The sequence below is a fragment of the Littorina saxatilis genome, linkage group LG2 (assembly GCF_037325665.1).
Source record: "Littorina saxatilis isolate snail1 linkage group LG2, US_GU_Lsax_2.0, whole genome shotgun sequence".
NCBI classification, from domain to species: Eukaryota; Metazoa; Mollusca; class Gastropoda; order Littorinimorpha; family Littorinidae; genus Littorina; species Littorina saxatilis.
Window position 1 is genome coordinate 27948516 of NC_090246.1, and position 20000 is coordinate 27968515.

Below are 20000 nucleotides of genomic sequence, written 5' to 3' on the forward strand. Positions count from 1 at the left end.
TGTCACAACATCTAATTGTCACGAATAAATCGGTTTGATAAAGAGTTTACTTGCGAGTGTTTGTATAATATTTATTACCATATCGTTCTTATGATGTAGTTTAAACTATGATTTACAATAATATATGCTTTAAAAAAAATGTCATCAAACCTAACGTTGCTGAAAACTACACACCAGCACACAGAATACAGACAGAGACAGACACTCATACGCACGACCCATGCACGCAGTACGGCGCACGTTTACACACTGACACACACTGACACACACTGACACACACACACACACACACACACACACACACACACACACACACACATACACACACACACAGACCTCACACCTCACACACACACACAATCACACACACACACACACACACACACACACACACACACACACACAACCTTAACCTCACTGACTCATTAATTATTATTAAAGATCAAGAGGCGCCTTTGTACAGCGGTCACTTGACAATAACAACTATGAACTCACTAATTGATTAATTAATTAATCATGCAAAGCATTAACGACATAAACATCTGCCACAACTGAGGAACTGCTACAAATTAGTTACATTGAAAACGGAGAATTGAAACAGCAAGTGTATAAACGTGGAGGAGCAAGGCTAGGGCAGAGAACACACCTGCCAAGATGATTGGGGCTGTTAATTTAAGCCCGGGCAAGTCATTGAACACTGAAAACAACGCTTCATGATTCACACTCGCCGTGAGGGAGGTGGCGATCTGACATTGACAAGTTAAATTATCTTGATGATCGACCAATTCATTGGCGCGGCGTACAACTTATGACTCAAAACCAAAGCTGCTTGTTCATTTATGAATGACTCGAGCTAAAGTGTTAACATGTCAGAGAAATTTCAGTTACGGCAGTTGGCGCAATGTTTAGCTCAACTTGGTAGGGTTTGTATGTATCTCAGTGTTATGCCAACACGGCTAAATGCCACGTACGTGGTTGTCAGTGTTGGCATAGGCACTAGAAACTGCCGGCAACAGAAAGGATGAAATCTGGCATACCAGTTTCCCTTGGCTTTCGCTTTGCAACTCCGGACGTTTATTTGTGACAGGCAGATACCATCTATCTGTTCTTTTTGAGTTTTTTTAATTTTAAATTTTTTTTATTTTTTATCTCTAACCATATCCTAGCGTCTTTAGGAATTATGTGTCGTGTTCTATGTTGCTTGACTGACTCACCTCTCGACACAGCATGCAATGACGGTTGCCACGTGCAAGGGGTAGTCGCCCTTTCTGTACTGTTGTCGGCGATTTCTCGTCCGTGTGCACTGTAATCGGGGCTGCAAAACCAAGGCTTCGATTTTCTGCTTCTGTGCTAGAAACGGGACCAACGGTCAGTGTTTGCTCTTCGCTGTTTTTCTGAAGATATTCTCAATCCGTGTTTTTTTCTGACTCAAGACCCGCTCTACAATCTGTTGGGGCAAGGTTAAACACAGTTTCGATTGGACACTGTTTCTGCCGTGATGCTGAGAAATCGGCTGTTCCATCAACCAATCAGTTATCGTCAACTCGGCGGCAGTGATGTCCTGGTGAATTATTTTTCTCTCCAAATCCAGAGGTTGTTTGGAAAATCAATTCCAGCACTGCCGTTGGTTTCAGAACTGAAGAACTGCCCGTGCACAGAGCTAGTTACTCTTCCGTGTGAAACGTTCAGCCTCTCCGCGAGTGTTCGAACCAGCTGTTTTGAGAAAACAACTTGAAGCTGTATGACTCGAGGTCGTTTTGTTCAGTGTTTGTCTTGTTTTGTCTCTTCGAACCTCTGTCACTGGTTTACACTTCACGGTAAAGCAGAATTGTACATTAGACAAACACCTCATTAATCCCAGGTATGGTAAATCCCTGTGGCTTCACATCGGTCACGGCAACTCAAACGATATTGGACGACCAGATTTTCATCAGTCACTGACTAAAATCAGAACGGCGCGCGTGTTTTCCCCAGTCTATGCGTGTTTTTCCCCCTTTACACTTGCGAGTCAGAGAAGCAGCCAGTCAAGTGTGATTGGAAGTATTGGCTTTCCTCTGCTCCCCTGTGCTTTTGCTCCTCGTTTCCCTCCCTCTTTCTCTATACCTTTAGTGTGAATCACGCTGCTCTATTTCGGCCGTCTTCCTCACCACTGCATGGCGCCAAGACAAACTCGGTCTCTGACAAATCTGCGAATTTACTGTCTGGGAACACGACTTCCTGGTGCTGATGACTTCTGTGAGAATACCAAAATTAGTCTTTGGAGACTGCGCATTCTCTATGTAGTCTATCAGTCTTTGTTTACGCTTTAATTGTGCTGCTTTTTCAATCACCCGTGGCCTGAAAGCAGTGCAATTTGCTCATTTTCGCGAGAGGCCTTTGGGTACAGACAAAAGACCACTACTTGGACTGCTTTTTATCGACAGCAGATCAAAGTTAGCCACTTACTTACCTTTGGTTCGGCTTCGATAGCTTGCCTGTCTACCGGCTGCCGGGTAGTACTTATCCCATTTCCCCCATCGCAGCTCTATACAAGCATGTTTTTACTGCCTTTGTGAAACAAATAAGCTTCTGGGATGTAACAATGCGATAACGGAATGTGTTCCACTTCAAGCCGCGTTGCGGGGTGCTGGCTTTGTCATGTTTCCCCTATTTTTTTCTTCCACCTCGTACCACCCCCACCCCTCACCCTCCGTGTGTCATCACAAGCTGTTGAGCCCATAACTCGCTCGGAAGACACAAATGTTCATTGGATTGGATTGGATTGGATTGGATAAGATTTATAGTCCAGTGAGGTGACCCTCATGGAAATTCGGGCTGCTTTCTCCCTGGGGAAAGCGAGCTGCCATACAATATACGGCGCTACCCATATTTTTTTTTTTTTTTTTTTTTTTGCACGCCATGTTTCAGGGATTAGGAGTAATTGTACATTAGTGAGTAAACACAAGGTTTAGATAGATAGATAGATAGATAGGTAGGTAGATAGATAGATAGATAGATAGAATATATAGATAGAAGGATGGACGGATATATGAATGGATAGATAGATAGGTAGATAGATAGATAGATAGTTAGTTAAAAGGATGGACGGATAGATGGATGGATAGATGGATAGATAGATGGACAAATAGAAAGATAGATAGATTGAAAGGCGGTTTGTTGGGCTGGCAAATGAACAGACACACAGACACACTGGCATACAGACAGACAGATAGATGGAAAGATGGATTAAGCTGACGTGCTGGTTGGCTTGCGGGCGGGAGAGCGGACGGACGGACGGACGGACGGACGGACGGACGGACGGACGGACACAGGGAGACGGACAGACGGATAGACAAAAAAGGCTGTGCTAAATGTGAACTTCTACGGGCAGAAAACGTCTCTTAACATGTCTAAGTGATTGATGGGTTTTTACGACACACGCGAATCTAATCTTCGAGGCCACCAGAAAGGCATTGGATACGTGACCTGCAATTTGCGACGTGAGCAGGTTATTGGATATTCATTTTCGCAGGCCAAGTGACTTAATTTAATGCGCCTTTAATGGGCAGATCGGTCTCTGTGGGAATCCAGGACGGTAGCAGGATGACTAAACAAGTCTCGTAAGGCGAAATTACAACATTTAGTCAAGCTGTCGAACTAACAGAATGAAACTGAACTCACTGCATTTTTACAGCAAGAGCGTATATATACTCGTAGCATCGTCAGTCCACCGCTCGATGCAAAGGCAGTGAAATTGACAAGAAGAGCGGGGTAGTAGTTGCGCTGAGAAGGATAGCACGCTTTTCTTTATCTCTATTCTTTTTAACTTTCTGAGCGTGTTTTTAATCCAAACATATCACATCTATATGTTTTTGGAATCAGGAACCCACAAGGAATAAGATGAAATTGTTTTTAAATCGATTTCGGAAATCTTATTTTAATAATAATTTTTATATTTTTAATTTTCAGAGCTTGTTTTTAATCCGAATATAACATATTTATATGTTTTTGGAATCAGAAAATTATGAAGAATAAGATGAACGTAAATTGGGATCGTTTTAAAAACAATTTTAGTTTTTTTTACAATTTTCAGATTTTTAATGACCAAAGTCATAAATGAATTTTTAAGCCACCAAGCTGAAATGCAATACCGAAGTCCGGCCTTCGTCGAAGATTGCTTGGCCAAAATTTCAATCAATTTGATTGAAAAATGAGGGTGTGACAGTGCCGCCTCAACTTTTACAAAAAGCCGGATATGACGCCATCAAAGGTATTTATCGAATAAAAGAAAAAAACGTCTGGGGATATCATTCCCAGGAACTCTCATGTCAAATTTCATAAAGATCGGTCCAGTAGTTTGGTCTGAATCGCTCTACACACACGCGCACAGACAGACACACAGACAGACAGACAGACACACACACACACACACACACACACATACACCACGACCCTCGTCTCGATTCCCCCTCTACGTTAAAACATTTAGTCAAAACTTGACTAAATGTAAAAAGGACTGGGTGGCCGAGGGGTAACGCACTTGCGCTCGGAAGCGAGAGGTTGAGAGTTCGACCCTGGGTCAGGGCGTTAGCAATTTTCTCCCCCCTTTCCTAACCTAGGTGGTGGGTTCAAGTGCGAGTCTTTCGGATGAGAAGAAAAACCGAGGTCCCTTCGTGTACACTACATTGGGGTGTGCACGTTAAAGATCCCACGATTGACAAAAGGGTCTTTCCTGGCAAAATTGTATAGGCATAGATAAAAAATGTCCACCAAAATACCCGTGTGACTTGGAATAATAGGCCGTGAAAAGTAGGATATGCGCCGAAATGGCTGCGATCTGCTGGTCGATGTGAATGCGTGATGTATTGTGTAAAAAAAATTCCATCTCACACGGCATAAATAGATCCCTGCGCCCTGAGTCCGAGTCTGGAGATACGCGCGCGATATAAGACTTCATATAACATATATAACATAACAAATGTTGTGACAAACGAGGCAGGGTCTACGGGTTGCAGAGATCTATGGCACTATAATACCGTGGATTGATTGCGCACGATGTGGTTTATTAAAGGTACAGTCTTTCCCGTGTGAACGTTCGACTCACTATCTCAGACTTCCCCGAAAGCGGCGTATGGCTGCCTGAATGGCGGGGTAAACGCGGTCAAACACGTTATATATAACCCACTGGTGCAAAAAACACGAGTGAACGTGGGAGTTTCAGCACATGCACGAAGACGAAGAAGAACTATCTCAGATCGGGCTAGGCTATCCCTCCTCTTGGACACCTACCAACATTCAACATGCTCTTCTTCTTCTTCTACGTTCCCGGCCATAGTATGGCCATGTTGGGTTTGATGCGTGCATGCCTGGTTTTCTCCTGTAGATGGGTGTCGGCACAGAAGGTCTGCCCGCTGTCCTCAGCCAACATGCTCCGTCTTCATGGCAGCTCAAATTTTTTATCGAGGTTCTCTCCTCTAGATCCGCCGTGTTTCGCCTAGGGGCTTGCGCTGCTTAGTTGATAGGGTCACCTCGTATAGGATGTGGTCATAGACCACGCACGGTCGGTCTTGGGATAGGGAAACGTTATGCTAGTCCGGAGGGATTACGCCACAATGGCCACCTCGCGAAGACCCAGGGTCCTAGACTAGGGAGGTCCAAGGGGGAGCACCGGGAGGGCTACCCCTCTACCCGCACCTCCAACACAATCCCTTCCCCTGGTAGCTTCATCCCCAAGGAGGAAACAGAGCTACCTGCAACACCCCATTCAACATGCTGATTGATTCATGTGCAGAGTTGATTTGTTTTGGTATGAATAAATGAATCCAAAAATCAAGAAAGGTAGGTTGTTGCAATTGGAACGTTTGTTATTGACAAAACAATACATTCACAAAATATATCGACCCAACGGCCTTTTCAGTGCACAGACAAACAATAACGAAAACTTATCTGGCTGATTTTTTCTTCCGCCTGTCACGAAGCCGCCAGCGAATGAATGATTATATGATTATATGAAAGATTATAATGATTATTAGTATTATAGTTTTTGGATTTGGTATGAATAAGTTTCTTTAAAGCCACCAGTGTTTTTTTCACACGTAATAATAATAATAATAATAATGGACATTTGCTATAGCGCATAATCATGTATATGCTCAATGCGCTTTACAATAACTAGAATTAACATAACTAATGATAATAATAATAATAATAATAAGAACATTTATATAGCGCTAAATCAAAAACTTTCGTTAAAAAGGCTTGCTCTAAGCGCTTGACATCTAAACTAAAACGTCATTCACACTCTTTACAATGATGTACAAGAACTTCATGTCACACTCTTTCATTCAGTATAGCACCATTCACACAGTTGATAAAACCATACACAATGAACAAGACCCACAATCTACATAACATAGCATACTCAGCATACTCCATGCAAGCAAACACAAAAGCTTAACACACTCCAAGCACGCAAGACCAAGCAAACAGGGTAAAGACAAAACAAAGTCATACAAGCAAAACCATACAAGCAAAATTAATACCGAACTCCATGCAAACAATACTCAAAACTAAAAAAAAAACATGAGCATGGGCAGGTCTGAGCACAGGAGCTTGTATCCAACCGCCGGTCGATCATTATTTACTCCTGCGTGCATATTATTTACTGCTGCATGCTTACCCTTACTACTACTACTATTTATTATTAGTAGTAATGAGACTCTAGGAAATAAGAAGTAAATAATGATCGACTGGCGATTGGATACAAGCTCCTGTGGGTCTGAGATATGGAGCAGAACTTTTTTCACTGGAAGGGCTGTGTCTTTTAATTGGCATTGTCCGCCCGCCAAAGGAAATTCCGTTCTCTTTAACAATGATGCAGCATTCATAAAGCACGTTGCACAATAACAATGATCATTTAGTGTCAATAAGTTGTCGACGGCCGGGTGTTTAGTTCCTGCAAGTTTGTCTCCTTGTCCCTTTTCTTACAGTTTCAGCACTTCTTCCTAAAATGAATAGCATGTTTGGAGTTTGAATCTAAAACCAGAGAGGTTACTATTGTGAAATCGAACACTTCTGTGTCGATATGGCTAAGTTAGCAAAAGCGAAGGATTTTTAAAAATTTTTTTTACATGTGTAGATTATTGCTGAAACGTTACAAAATTGGCTTTTTTGGGGGGGACATCACATATTTTCTTTTGACATTAGAACCTACTTTATTTTATTTTAAATGTTATTTGTATCGTTATATTTATTATTATATGTATTTATGTATTTTATTGTACATACAGACGGATAGGTGGATACTTATTTTGAGACGATCATTTCTTATTATAGCACTCGACAAAAACAGAAGAATTAAACTAGGCGTGTCGTTCAAAAGGTGCATCGACCCAACAACGGTTCAGCACATTCCTTGGCTGTAATCAATAATACATTATTACCATGACATTTTTTTCAGTGTGTGTTCCATTGGCCGCCAGACACATTCAGCCCTTTCCCTACCTTTCATGAAGACAGCGGTGAAGCATCGATTTTATTTCTCTAGCGTAAAATCGTTACTGGGAGCAAACTGGTTTTACGGCTATGAAACAGCAGCTGTGAGTAGTCATCTGAAAGATATCTGTGTAGCGTATTGTCTGTTTCACGTCGTAACCTTTCCAATGCAACATTTAGAAATGAAAGTGACAGTGTCCGCCTGCAAAAGTGTTTCCATTCGCACAAACTTTAGTAACATCTCGCTAATTAAGCTAAATGATGATTGTATCATATAGAACATTAAAAAAAATGTGCTGTTTGTTTCGTTAGTACAGCAAAAGAACAGACTCAGCGATTAAAGAGAGTTCTGCCTCGGACAAGGCGTCGATTTTGAAACGCTAGTTTTCTTCAGGTTTCACAACAAGTGTGAAGAATGTGCGCTATTTCAATTCCAGGGTGAATCGTTGCAACAATGTGTGTCAGGGACAAAGCAGAATCAAAACGTTTCAGATCGCTGTTTGAGGACAATGGGCTTTAAGGAATAAGCTGATATAACCAAAAAGAACGTGTATAACATTGTGACTGTCTTTTTACATTTAGTCAAGTTATGACTAAATGTTTTTACATAGAGGGGGGAATCGAGACGAGGGTCGTGGTGTATGTGTGTGTGTATGTGTGTGTGTGTGTGTGTGTGTGTGTGTGTGTGTGTGTGTGTGTGTGTGTGTGTGTAGAGCGATTCAGACTAAACTACCCCTGTATTCCTCGTTTCAGTATGCCCGTCTTGATCCACATAAAAAAGGTACTCCTTTAAAGTCTGTGGTTTTGATCCTGTCCCTTTCCCGACCATCCGTCTAAGCTCCCCCCCCCCCCCCCGGCCCACTCCCACCCTCCCCCTCCACCCCTACCTTTACAACCCCATCTCGCGATCTGCCCCAGGAATCAATGTCTTTGCGTGTCAGTGCAAATATCAGCCTATACAATGACACCATTACCCCGACCAGACATGCCGCATCCCATTAAGACAGTCATTGTTGTTGACCTCTAGTGTTGAAGCCTCGCTGTAAACTGAAAGCACACGTAAGTCCCCCCCAATGGCCACGCACAGAATCTCTCGCAGGAACTCTACGTCTCTGCCCGTCTATATAGTGAGATTTATCTGTCTATCTGTGTGTCTGTCAACATGTGTGTCTGTGTGTGTGTCACTCTGTCTCTGTCCTTCTTCAGTATGTGACAGGGGAGGCTACCGCTCCTTTCACAGCAGACTCTGCACCCGAGTTGTTGGCCTTTAAAAGTCAACACCAGTGGATTGTAGAAGTCTGTTTGTGATGGGGTCTGGTGGTTTCCGATTGTCTGTATGTTCATGGAAACCTGCTGGTTTGCATAACAGTTTTTATAGGGCTAAGAAATTAGCCCTAACATTTTCAATCCTGTTTGATTGCACTTCGCTTCCCGAGGTGATCGTAGTGTTTCGGCACTCGGTTACATCTGGCGCTTGCGAGCATGGATGGGACTCGGCATGATATGTTCAAGTAAAGGCATAATATGACCACTGAACATTTTCGTGCTGTTCCCATTCTGCGAACTTGGGATGGACAGTGGTCCCCCGGTTCGGAACTTAAGCCCTGTCCAGACTTGGCCGCCGTTTTACGCTCTATGCGCCGCAGGCCGTTTTGTGCGTCACGCGGGATTTGCCGAGTGGCCACACATCGACGATTCTTTTCACAACGCGGTATCAGTGGAGCGGGTCAGCTGACAAGAAGGCTCAGTTGCATTCGACTGCTGCGCCGCGAGCGGCTGACGTCATCGCTCTGGTTTGCTCTGATTGGTCAAATTTCCGTCGTTCTATGTCTGTGTCATAGAAATTAGAACACGCGCTATTCTTCTGCAAATAACGCTTCGCGATCATAGCACGCTGCAGCGCTCCCACGTGGGCCGTTTTGAGCATAAGTCAAATGTGGACAGGGTCGGCCGGGAGTGTCTGGACGGGCCTTCAGGGACGAAGTTAATTTCAAACGGGGGCGATTGTGACAGGGGAGGCTACCGCTCCTTTCACAGCAGACTCTGCACCCGAGTTGTTGGCCTTTAAAAGTCAACACCAGTGGATTGTAGAAGTCTGTTTGTGATGGGGTCTGGTGGTTTCCGATTGTCTGTATGTTCATGGAAACCTTCGGATTTACATAAGTTTTTATAGGGCTAAGAAATTAGCCCTAACATTTTCAATCCTGTTTGATTGCACTTCGCTTCCCGAGGTGATCGTAGTGTTTCGGCTCTCGGTTACAAGTATAACAGTATTATCGGAATTCATTCATGTTTAAAATGTCTCAATTGTTATCTTTTACAAATGAAAATAACTAATAAGAAATGACAACTGTTTCTGCTTGTTTTAAACATGTTTTAGTTTGTATTATGTGTCACCGGTCTTGTTATGGGCCGGATTTCGAAGTCTCTCTCTCTCTCTCTCTCTCTCTCTCTCTACCGTCACGGTTGGCCTAGTGGTAAGGCGTCCGCCCCGTGATCGGGAGGTCGTGGGTTCGAACCCCGGCCGGGTCATACCTAAGACTTTAAAATTGGCAATCTAGTGGCTGCTCCGCCTGGCATCTGGCATTGTGGGGTTATACATCCATTTGGACTCGTATTTCACCCCAGTTAAAGTCTGTTGGCATAGGATAGGATTTTTAACGTCCAACGTCCTTCTCTTTCTTCTTTTAGTTGTTATTCATTTTCTCCATGGGAGACCCTCTCGTCCTCCTCTTCTCCTTATCCCTCCCAACTACCCAAAAGAATCAAGTTTGGGTGGATGTGCGTGTCAGAACATTACCAATGGGCCCAGTATCAATACCGTCAATTGATACATTATCAATGAAACGGAGCATATCTTACCCCCATGTTAGGCTACAACACACAAGAGATGCATGCTATCTCAAAGAACGGGTATCGCTGAGTACTGTAATCGGCCATTCGCCCTTTCTTTACATCTGCCATACATTCTGCTTGCTCTGGGGTACACGTCGGAAGCTCTCTGCGAGAGAAAGGAGGCGTTGGCATGGAGACGCATCAACAATCAAGAGAGCTTGGCATTTGTCTTTTTTTGACTAAGTGGCAACTGATGTTTAGTCTTCCACGGGCCACTTTAAGCGAACACAGGTTTTGGCAAAGGTGAATAGAGTCTGTCTAGGTTAGGAGTCAGTGTTGTTTTCATGCCGTGGAATTATCGATAAAAAGACCAGGTCTGGGTTCCGAATGTGTGTGTGTGTGTGTGTGTGTGTGTGTGTGACTGTGTGTGTGACTGTGTCAGGGCCGGACTAGGGGGGGCGGTTACAGGGGTTGCGCAATCCCCCCCCCTGGCTTAAGCATGTACCTCCCAAACTCTTTTTTTTGGGTGGGGGAGGGAGGGGGGGGGGTTGCATCTGGATCATCATGAAATCCGAGAAGAAATCGCACCTCTCACCCCCTCCAATTTTTTTTTTAACCTTTTTCGTTCAAGGAGAGGCTTCCTTTCCCTCCAGAAACATCAAAAAAACTTTCAGCTTCAAGGGGGCAAAGCCCCCTTGCAACCCCCACCAAGGGGGCTTCGCCCCCTGGACCCCCACCAAGGGGCTTCGCCCCTTGGACTCCCATCTATAACCCCCCTCCTAGTACTTACCTAGTCCGGCCCTGGTGTGTGTGTGTATGTGTGGGTGCGCGTGCGGGTGTGTGTGTGTGTGCGCGCGCGCACGTGTGTGTGTGTGTGCGCGCGCGCGCACGTGTGTGTGTGTGTGTGTGTGTGTGTGTGTGTGTGTGTGCGTGTGTGTGTGATGCTTTTAGTGTATGCGCCACCGCCACCTCATAACCACACCACCACCTCCATCGCAACCTCTACCACCAACGACCATATCACGACAGTAAAGGAGACAGATATGCAAACCACACAAACAAAGCACAATACATGTATTAATTTTATTTATATAATCTCTGATTCACATCTTAGCTCTTACGCAGTTTCAATTTGTTTCTGTGCTCAGCAGATTCATAGATTTTGAACTTTGACTAAAGTGTGGAAGAAATACCAAAGTGTCGGTCTGCTGATATGATTTTGTTTCTTCAAAAAACGCGAATTTAAAAATAACAAATGAGCCAATCAGAGACAGATGTGAACTATTGCCAGGAGTTTGATAGCTGGAGTGAAATCTTTTTCTATGTATCCCCCCCCCCCCCCCATACATGTCAAGTAAATAACCAACTGCTATGCAAGCTAATAACGTCATACCCACCTTCTGAATTCAGACCACTATTCGTCAAGTAAAAACCCAAAAAAACAAACATAACATGACAGTTAAAAGCGTTGACATTGTTTGAGTATTGCATACTAGCACAAATAATAGACGTAAACATTGACGAATAAAGTCGACAATCTTTACTTCATTAAATTTCATGATGTAGTTCAGAAACTAGACAAAGCAATCAGTCAATGTAGTTTTCGTGATTATGGACGTATGCATAATTATATGTAGCCAGCCAGCAAGGACGTTTAAAAGACACTATGGCCATCGTAACAAAAATGAAGACACAAATTTCAAACAAGTTTTTCGCGTACACGTTTTAAATATAAAACATTTGGTTAAATAACAAAGGCAAAAAAATGCGGATCCTTAATAAGTATTTTCTTTGAACAAATCATTTCTTCTCCGGTAAACGACTATGTACACCAACACTAATCTGACCCGGCTTTTACGCGGGATTAGAACGTCCTTCCACGGAGACACATATGAAAAATCAACAGCCTGGATGATTCCTGTCAATATTGCCATAGGGGTCACTTGCAAAGTTAACTTCGGGAAAACAAAATCGCACTCTGCAGGCTGTAGATTTTTGGTTATGTGTTCGGGTTGAATGATGCTCTTATGCTGGGTAAAGGCCTGGGCGGTTCTATAAGAGAGAAAGGCGTAGTAGCACTAAGAATAGTACACTAAAATCCCATGTAAACTGTAAAGCTGACCTGATTAACAAATGCAATGTGAACTATTCAGTTTAACTGATTATCAACACAGGAGAATATAACCGCTCACATTCTGAGCCATCCGATGTACAGTCGAATAAACTTCTTTCTTTCTTTAATTGGTGTTTAACGTCGTTTTCAACCACGAAGGTTATGTCGCGACGGGTCGAATAAACTGAATGACGGGAACACAGGGGGAGGCATAAAGATGTGAAAACACAAATGGAATATGTATCGTGCGGTTATACATGAGGAATTGTATGTACAGATAATAATTTGTTTAATCAAATTACAACAATTACAATAATTACTTAGATTTCAAACAAGTAAAATACAAAATAATTATATTGGTTGATATAAAATATTATGTGGTTCTCCAAGCATTGGCGTTATATTCATAAACATGTTCCTCATTCTTTGAAATGCATCAATCATATAATCTCAAAGAGTCACGACTTCTGGGAATTCATATTATTAACACATGGTAACACTTGAGAAAACTCGTCTGAAACTCTTTTCCAAGGCATCAACAAAATTATCCAAATGCCAACAGAACGGTCCATTTATTTTCCTGAAGTGATCGTCAATATGAAGTGTTGACTAGGTAATCAATCACCGAAACACGTCCATGTGCAATACTCCCCCCCCCCCCCCCCCCCTAACAGTCTCGCTACGCAGACTTCCAGTGAGACGCAGACAATGTAACACACACAATGGAACAATCGAACTGCACACCATCGCATAAATTCTTGGCTACAGTTTATTTATGTACAAATTAATGAAGAGTTACAATTATCGCTTTTCATGCAAAACAGCGGAAGCCCACTTTTAATAATATATGATCATGAACATAAATAAGCCCCCCCCCCCCCCCCAAAAAAAAAAGAAGAAAAAAAAAGAAGTAATTCCTTCATGAGTATGGTCATCTGTTATCTGTGGTATGCAGAGATATGTTTCTCTGACATGTCTCAAACAAAAACGAATGCATGTACTCCTGCGCGGCGTAATTTTGAAATGCAGATATAAAACCTTCTTTCTTGTAACAAGACCCGCCCTGTTTAGTATGACATGAAATGCTGTCTTTCTGAGAGTCTTGTCCGGTGTCAGTTCCATTAACTGATTATCAAACACTTATTCCGGGCAAGTTCGCAGTGCGTTCGTCCAAACCCACGTCTGCTTTTGGGGTAATTTTTCTCAAGGCAGCAAGATTAGATGGCCTTTTTGCACTATGTTTATAAAACTGCTACAATCCCATGCTAACAAGCACGTTTGTTTCGGCCCAGTTTTATGAGGCGAATAACAAAATGTCTCTCCGTGATAAAGTCATGAAAAAGGAAGGTCAGTTGAGACATTATAAATTTATGCGAACAAAACGTTTAGCTTCTACAACGCTTCTTTGTTTGTACATCATTCCTCACCGGAACGGGACGGTACGTCGTTTGACAGCATATATGGAAACAGCTTAGTCACTCACAGATTCACTGTTTGCAGCAAAATCATAAACTGATCAGACGTGAATTAAATAGTCATTTTTCACAACGGAAGTTGTAGGATACATACGTAACTGGAAAATGTAAAATCAATGGGATGATCGTCAGTTTTCAACTTAATTGAGGTTAATGGTCCGTGGCACGATGGCTTTACAGCTTGATCAGTGATGCGATTTCCATTCCTCACTACACGAGCAATGAGGTTCAGAATTGTCAAGCAGTCCTCACAAGTGAGGAACGATCAAATGTCCAGTTTTCATTTAACACAGTCAAAATCAAAAGGGTATACTCTTCAGCAGACAGCGATGACCAGATGACTCATGTAGGATGGCCAGTCCTTGTGCGTTGTTGTGCATTATCATATTCATATCGCACACAACACAGTCAAAAGCAGAAAGGTGTACTTTCAGCAGACAGTCACGACTGCATGACCGAAGTCGTATGCCACTATCTCGGAAATACTTAGACAACAATCAAGTGCTCAAGCATCACAACTCAGTCACAGTCACAACACAGTTACAGTCAGAAGAGTATTATACTCTTCGACGGACAGTCACAGTCAGATGATCACGTGGGAAAAGGCCATTCCTTGCACGTAAGGCATGGTCAATGTTTTTCTCTTAAAATAGTTTCTTTAGGACAATGTTACGACATATAGCCAATGTCTTTCCCTCCTCCAAAAGCAACGTTGGATTTTCACCGCTCATAAGGCCTAACAAAAAATAGGTGTGGTTACGGTAACCCGACCTACCCTATTTTTTTGGGCCGACCCTATAACTTTTTATCACACATTAGAAAAAAAAAGTAAAAAAAAAAAGTGATTGCCTACCTTCCTACCCTATTTTTTTTGGCTATGTTACCGTAACCACACCTATTTTTTTTTTTGTTTAACACGGCTAAAATCATCAAGATACACGCGCGCACGGTAATGAGAGAAAAAGTTTCGGTGAGAAAGCCTTAGTTTGGAAGTTTCACCATGTGGGTTAAGGTCGGCGTTGATCCGGTAAATCGACCCTCGTTGGGCAGGCGGGTCACTTCACCGTCCAGACACAGCCGATCAGATGTCAGAGTACTGCAGGTTGCGCATGCCGCCAGCGCTCTCGTAAGGATCGTCATGCTCGTTGAAGCCGCTGTCCGACTTGACGTGACCGTTCAGCGAGGACCTCCACTTGTCGGGCCCACCTTCGGGCATCACGAACGCCGAGTTGGAGTAGCCTCCTCCCGGTCCCCCCTCCTCGCCTCCATCCACGTTGTCTCGCTCATACTCCTGCAGCACCATGGCCAGGTGGTTAATGTGCATGCCGGATTCGTTGCCCTCGTCGTAGAGTTCCAGGTACATCTCTTGTTCCTCTTCCTTGTCCTTACCGCCTTGAGAGGCCTTCAGTCCGCCCACCGCGTTGTCGTCCAGTGAGTCGTTGTCCCTGCGGGAAAATTTAGTTTTAAGAATGTAGTGAAAGTCGTTCGACATTTCTTGTGGTATTTACTGTTCGTTTGGACCTTATAGTGAGAGCTACCATCAATGGTCCAAATATGTAAGCATCAAGTGTTTCCATGAGGCTAACCTCACATGACTATATGAATCTTATCCTTACTCTTATCACATTCTTCCGCTCGATTAAAAAAAAAATACAAAACAAGAAAAACAAATAACTTAAAAGATGAGTTAATTCTATGTCAAACGCCATCCGCATCTTGAAAATAAGTTCGAGCTCGAGGCCTGTGGTGTTGCAAGGCTTTGTTGATTTAAAAATTAAACAAGTTCGCGCGACGTTTGAGTTTCCGTAAAACGTGGTTATTAACGTTGTTACTGAAGGATGTGCACATGTTTGATGTGATAATGGAATGTTAAATGCATAGCAGTGTCAAATTAGTCTACTGTCCTTTGTTTAGAACGGCGTTGATTGTGCAATTCAGGAATGATACTTACCCATGTCTTTCCGGATCGCCTGGTTTCACATCTTTGCCATACAAAGGATTCTCTCTGAAAACATAGAAATGTATTCGGGATTGTTTTTCCATGACCATAAAATCATCAGAAGTGGCTGTACAACGATAATGATAATGGCCATCTGTATGATCACAGAAAAAAGTCCGGGTGCCTTAGAAAATATAAAATTTCAAAAATAAATTTTGATTTAATTAATATACTTACCAACTCACATAGATAGCATTAACTTCAGTTAAAGTGCTAGGACACTGAACTACGCTTCACCCCAAAGGGGAAGCAACCCCCTAAAAAAGAACGGCATTGACCTATAACCCAAGCTATACAAGAGTCGAGGTCATACCGTCACGTGACCTATCACGCGTGACTCGACAGCCGCCTATGTTAGAAACTCACTCCTACTGAAGTGATCTGTTCATTTTTAGGGAAACCCTAAGCAAAAACTTCGTTTTGTGATAAGACATGGAAGCACTCTTACATGGCAACGTGGGGAAATAACTCTGAAACAAAAACCGTATGCCATATAAGGCATGGTCCTTGGTGATTATTTACACTACCGGTGTACTGCGCCTGCGCAGGATGTATACCGGTGAAACTCATTCCGTATTGAAACATATAACCCCTTAAAAAATTTGCGGGGCAGGCTGGGAGGGAATCCAATATGTGAGTTGGTAAGTATATTAATTAAATCAAAATTTATTTTTGAAATTTTATATTAAATTACATATTCTTACGCAACTCACATAGATAGCAGATTGCTAATTTAGGTGGTGGGCAAATGAACTCATAGTTAACATCTTGCAAGTATCTGGCCTGTAGCTACAATAGCTGGCAAACCGAAATTACTGTTCTGCCGAGCACCAGATACGTTCCCAGGAACACATAAAAAGACATCTTCTGCAGAAGATGTCTAGTAGATGTGTATTAAAACAGCGGGTACTTAAAATACCCCGCCGATAGAAAACTCATGACTACGTCCTTGAACGGTCAATAAGCTGCATTCATGACTTATGTAAGTCTCTCAGACTTGAGAACAGACAAAGAAGAGGCCTATACACTCTGACCTCTTGAGCCCGTGCTGCCTGAAAAGGGAGGACTGACTGCCCCCCCCCCCCCTTTTCCCTGCCACCACTGTAGGCATGCCTAATCAATGTGGCAGTCCATTTAGCTAAAAGTTGACTTCACTAAATCATTGCCTCTAGAAGTGTTGATGGAAATAAACAAAAGCCTTTGTTCTGGTGATCTAAACAGATCAGTTTGTTTGTTTATTTGTTGCTTAACGTCCAGCCGACTACGCAGAGCCATATCAGGACGAGGAAGGAGGGGATGAAGGGGGCCACTAGTCAAGCGAGTCAGAAATATATTTAAACTCGAAATGTACAATTGGTTAAATATGGCTCTAGCAGAGCCAAAATATTGCAAATTGGTAGAATTGTATTATCGGATCTGATTACTCCTGTTTCTGCTTATTTGTCAGAAATGTTGAATTAAACCTAAGCGCTATAGATCAGTCTTTCTCCAAAGAGATGTCTAAAGCAAAAACCAGACAGAAAATGCACTTACTCGCACTTCTCTCAGAAGCTACTAGAGTAAGTATGACGGCTTCCCGTATTTAGAATAACAAGGCTAATTTGTCAAGGATTAAACAATCCGAACTCAAAAACTCCGAAACTGGGAGCGAATCCCAAGCCTGGACTGGAGATTTGCTTTCAGCAAACCAAAGGGAGGTTCCCTTAATCACGCTGGCTAAAAAGAACCCAAGTGAAAAAATTTTGCGACCTAGCTGTGTCAGTGCAACTGATATCGCATAAAGTCTTAATTCAGAGACGTGGGCGAAAATTCGGAAAGCCAGGATAGGTGGTTCGCCACCCACATTGAACAGAGAGAAGTGGAGTTCTTTCCGTTAATAGTACGCCAATTGTTCCAAGCCAGTCAAAGTGACACAAAAACGAAGACGCTGAACCCCTATGAAATCTCTAGACCAAATCCAGAGTTGAGGCAGAAGCCCCTGAGCGTCTCAATGATTCCCGTACAGTAGACACCCGTGTGGCTCGAGTGTAAAAAAAAACCAAAAACGGCGCCCTCTTGCCAGCCTAAAGGACTGGCAACCAAGATTGAGTGGGCCCATAATGTGCGACCAACAGGCCGCTCAAAGTAAAATTGAGAGTATTATCCGGGAACGGGGAGCCGAACATTTAGCAGAAGGTGATAGTACCGAGAGGCAAAACTTCTACCAGCGGCTTCTCCAAATTCACCAGAAGGAGTAGAAGCGTGTAGCGAGATAGAGTCCAATCCAAGTGGACATTCCTGGCCGGCTGACTAGAGTCTGCCAAGACCTAGAGCCTCTCAGAAAGGTACCTCCCTGCTAATAAGATTTCGTGGTGGTAAAAACCACATCAAAACCTCGCATGCTCGCTGTGGCAGTGATAGGGAGCGAGATGCCACCCCCTGCTTATAGATAAAAGACCACTGTGGTGTTGTCTGATTGAATCAACACATGTTATCCCCTGACAAGGGGAAAGAATTCCACAAGAGACAGAACTGCTTCCCTGGTGGAGAGAGAACCAACGGGAACGCCCTGTATGAGCAGTGGTGTGAGAATCCAAAGATTGGTTGTGTCTGTGAACCAGTCAAGAAAAGACACTAACATGTTCCGGCTCTTCATTTGATTGCTTAGAAAACGAAACCAGAGCCCCGAAGATCTGAATTAAATAAAAAGTAGCCACTTCCGATCTATTTTGTATATCCGAAGGTGGAAGTAAACATAGGCACGATCTATATAAGTGACCCAACAGGAAGGGCCCCAGTGCCTCCCTCAATAAAGTGAGAGTCCTAATCGCCCCTCCAGCCGCTGTGAGAAAACACAGAGGCAGAGAGAAGAGTGGCCGAACGCTAATACTCCAGTTGACAAGTGCCAAGAGTATGCAAGAAAGCGTGCTATTGTTTGCCCACTGAACCCTACCGCTAAATCGCCCCGAGGAGATAAAGTGGTGGGTATTAACTTTTGGCACCGTGCCACGCCGAGAAGAAGACCAAAGCTGAGAAAGGCCAGCTTAGCGCTTTTCTCTGATAAGAAAAGCCGAGGCCTGCCGTGGGCTTTTCCTTTTGCTGTGAGATTCTCTCTGTTAAAGAGCCCGCGTGCAAAGAGGAGGATTCGCAAAGAAAACCCTCGAGCAGGGAAGAGATTTAAGTCTCACCGACAGAACAATACTGTCGGCCGAGGCCTTTTCCCAGACGAACAGCGAAGCTAAACCCTTTGAATATGTGTGCCGACAGAACACAAAGGCATCCCGTGAGTACGAAACCGCACAAGGGAAAGAACGAATCAAAGTCTTGTACCAAGACGATAATAGAAAGAAGTGCGGCCACGATCTTCCACAGCCAGGAGATCATTGTTCTTGACAACAGACAGTTTCTCCTTGCTATGAACCTAAAGATGTATGATCGACAAGTACGGTGCAACCGGAAGCGGTTCCGTAGTACGAAGAAAAGAATAAACTAAGTTCTTAGGCTTGGTGTAACCTAGGCCTACGGATATCGCTCAGCGAGTGAAGCGTTACTTGAGCGGGTGACGCAAGCGAAAGCAACGCCGCATCGCTGCCCACAAAGGAAGTGATAGAAAAGAAGAAACATATGAGAAAACTTCCTCAAGTTCAAATTCTAGAGCCAGACAAGAAAGCGTCCCTGCGTGTGTAAACCGCATGTGCGTACAACCGTGCCGCGACTGACATTTGTCCGGCTGAAACCTTAGCCAAAGAGGCCAGGAGTATGAGGACGTCTTTCACGCTAGAGTCGTTTCGAAAATCGAAAGGATTCAACGACCCCGCGACCGACCGCGAAAGAGATCGGAAGAAGTGTCTCTGAAAGAGACGCAAGTTCCAACGAGTATCTTCCCGTTTCATCCAAACCAAGTAATGCGCCTTCAGAGTAAGCACAATGTTTTGTCCAAACTATAGACATCTTCCCTGAGATTAGCCAACTCCGGAGTGACCGGAAGCGGTGCACTCGGCAAAGCGTAAGTCTCAAAAAGACTGTGATGACGACGGGAGAGAGCGAAACTTGCGTGAATGAAACGAAGTGCTCGCTTCCGTAACTGGTCTGAGGCAAACCATGGCTGAGCAGCATCAGGAACCTG

At 43.5% G+C, this 20000-nt stretch overlaps 1 protein-coding gene across 4 annotated transcripts in view; it reads right to left on the reverse strand.

Moving 5' to 3' along the window:
* Positions 1-11377: 11377 nt before the first annotated feature.
* LOC138958657 (cadherin-23-like) overlaps positions 11378-20000 on the reverse strand; it is a 108069-nt gene continuing 99446 nt past the window's right edge. For all 4 annotated transcript variants that reach the window (XM_070329883.1, XM_070329882.1, XM_070329881.1 and 1 more), the window contains exons 29-30: positions 15848-15901; positions 11378-15341 (exon numbers count right to left, since the gene is read on the reverse strand). In XM_070329883.1, the coding sequence (XP_070185984.1) occupies positions 14978-15341; positions 15848-15901 (418 nt within the window). In that variant the 3' untranslated portion in view covers positions 11378-14977. The remainder of the gene's footprint in view (positions 15342-15847; positions 15902-20000) is intronic.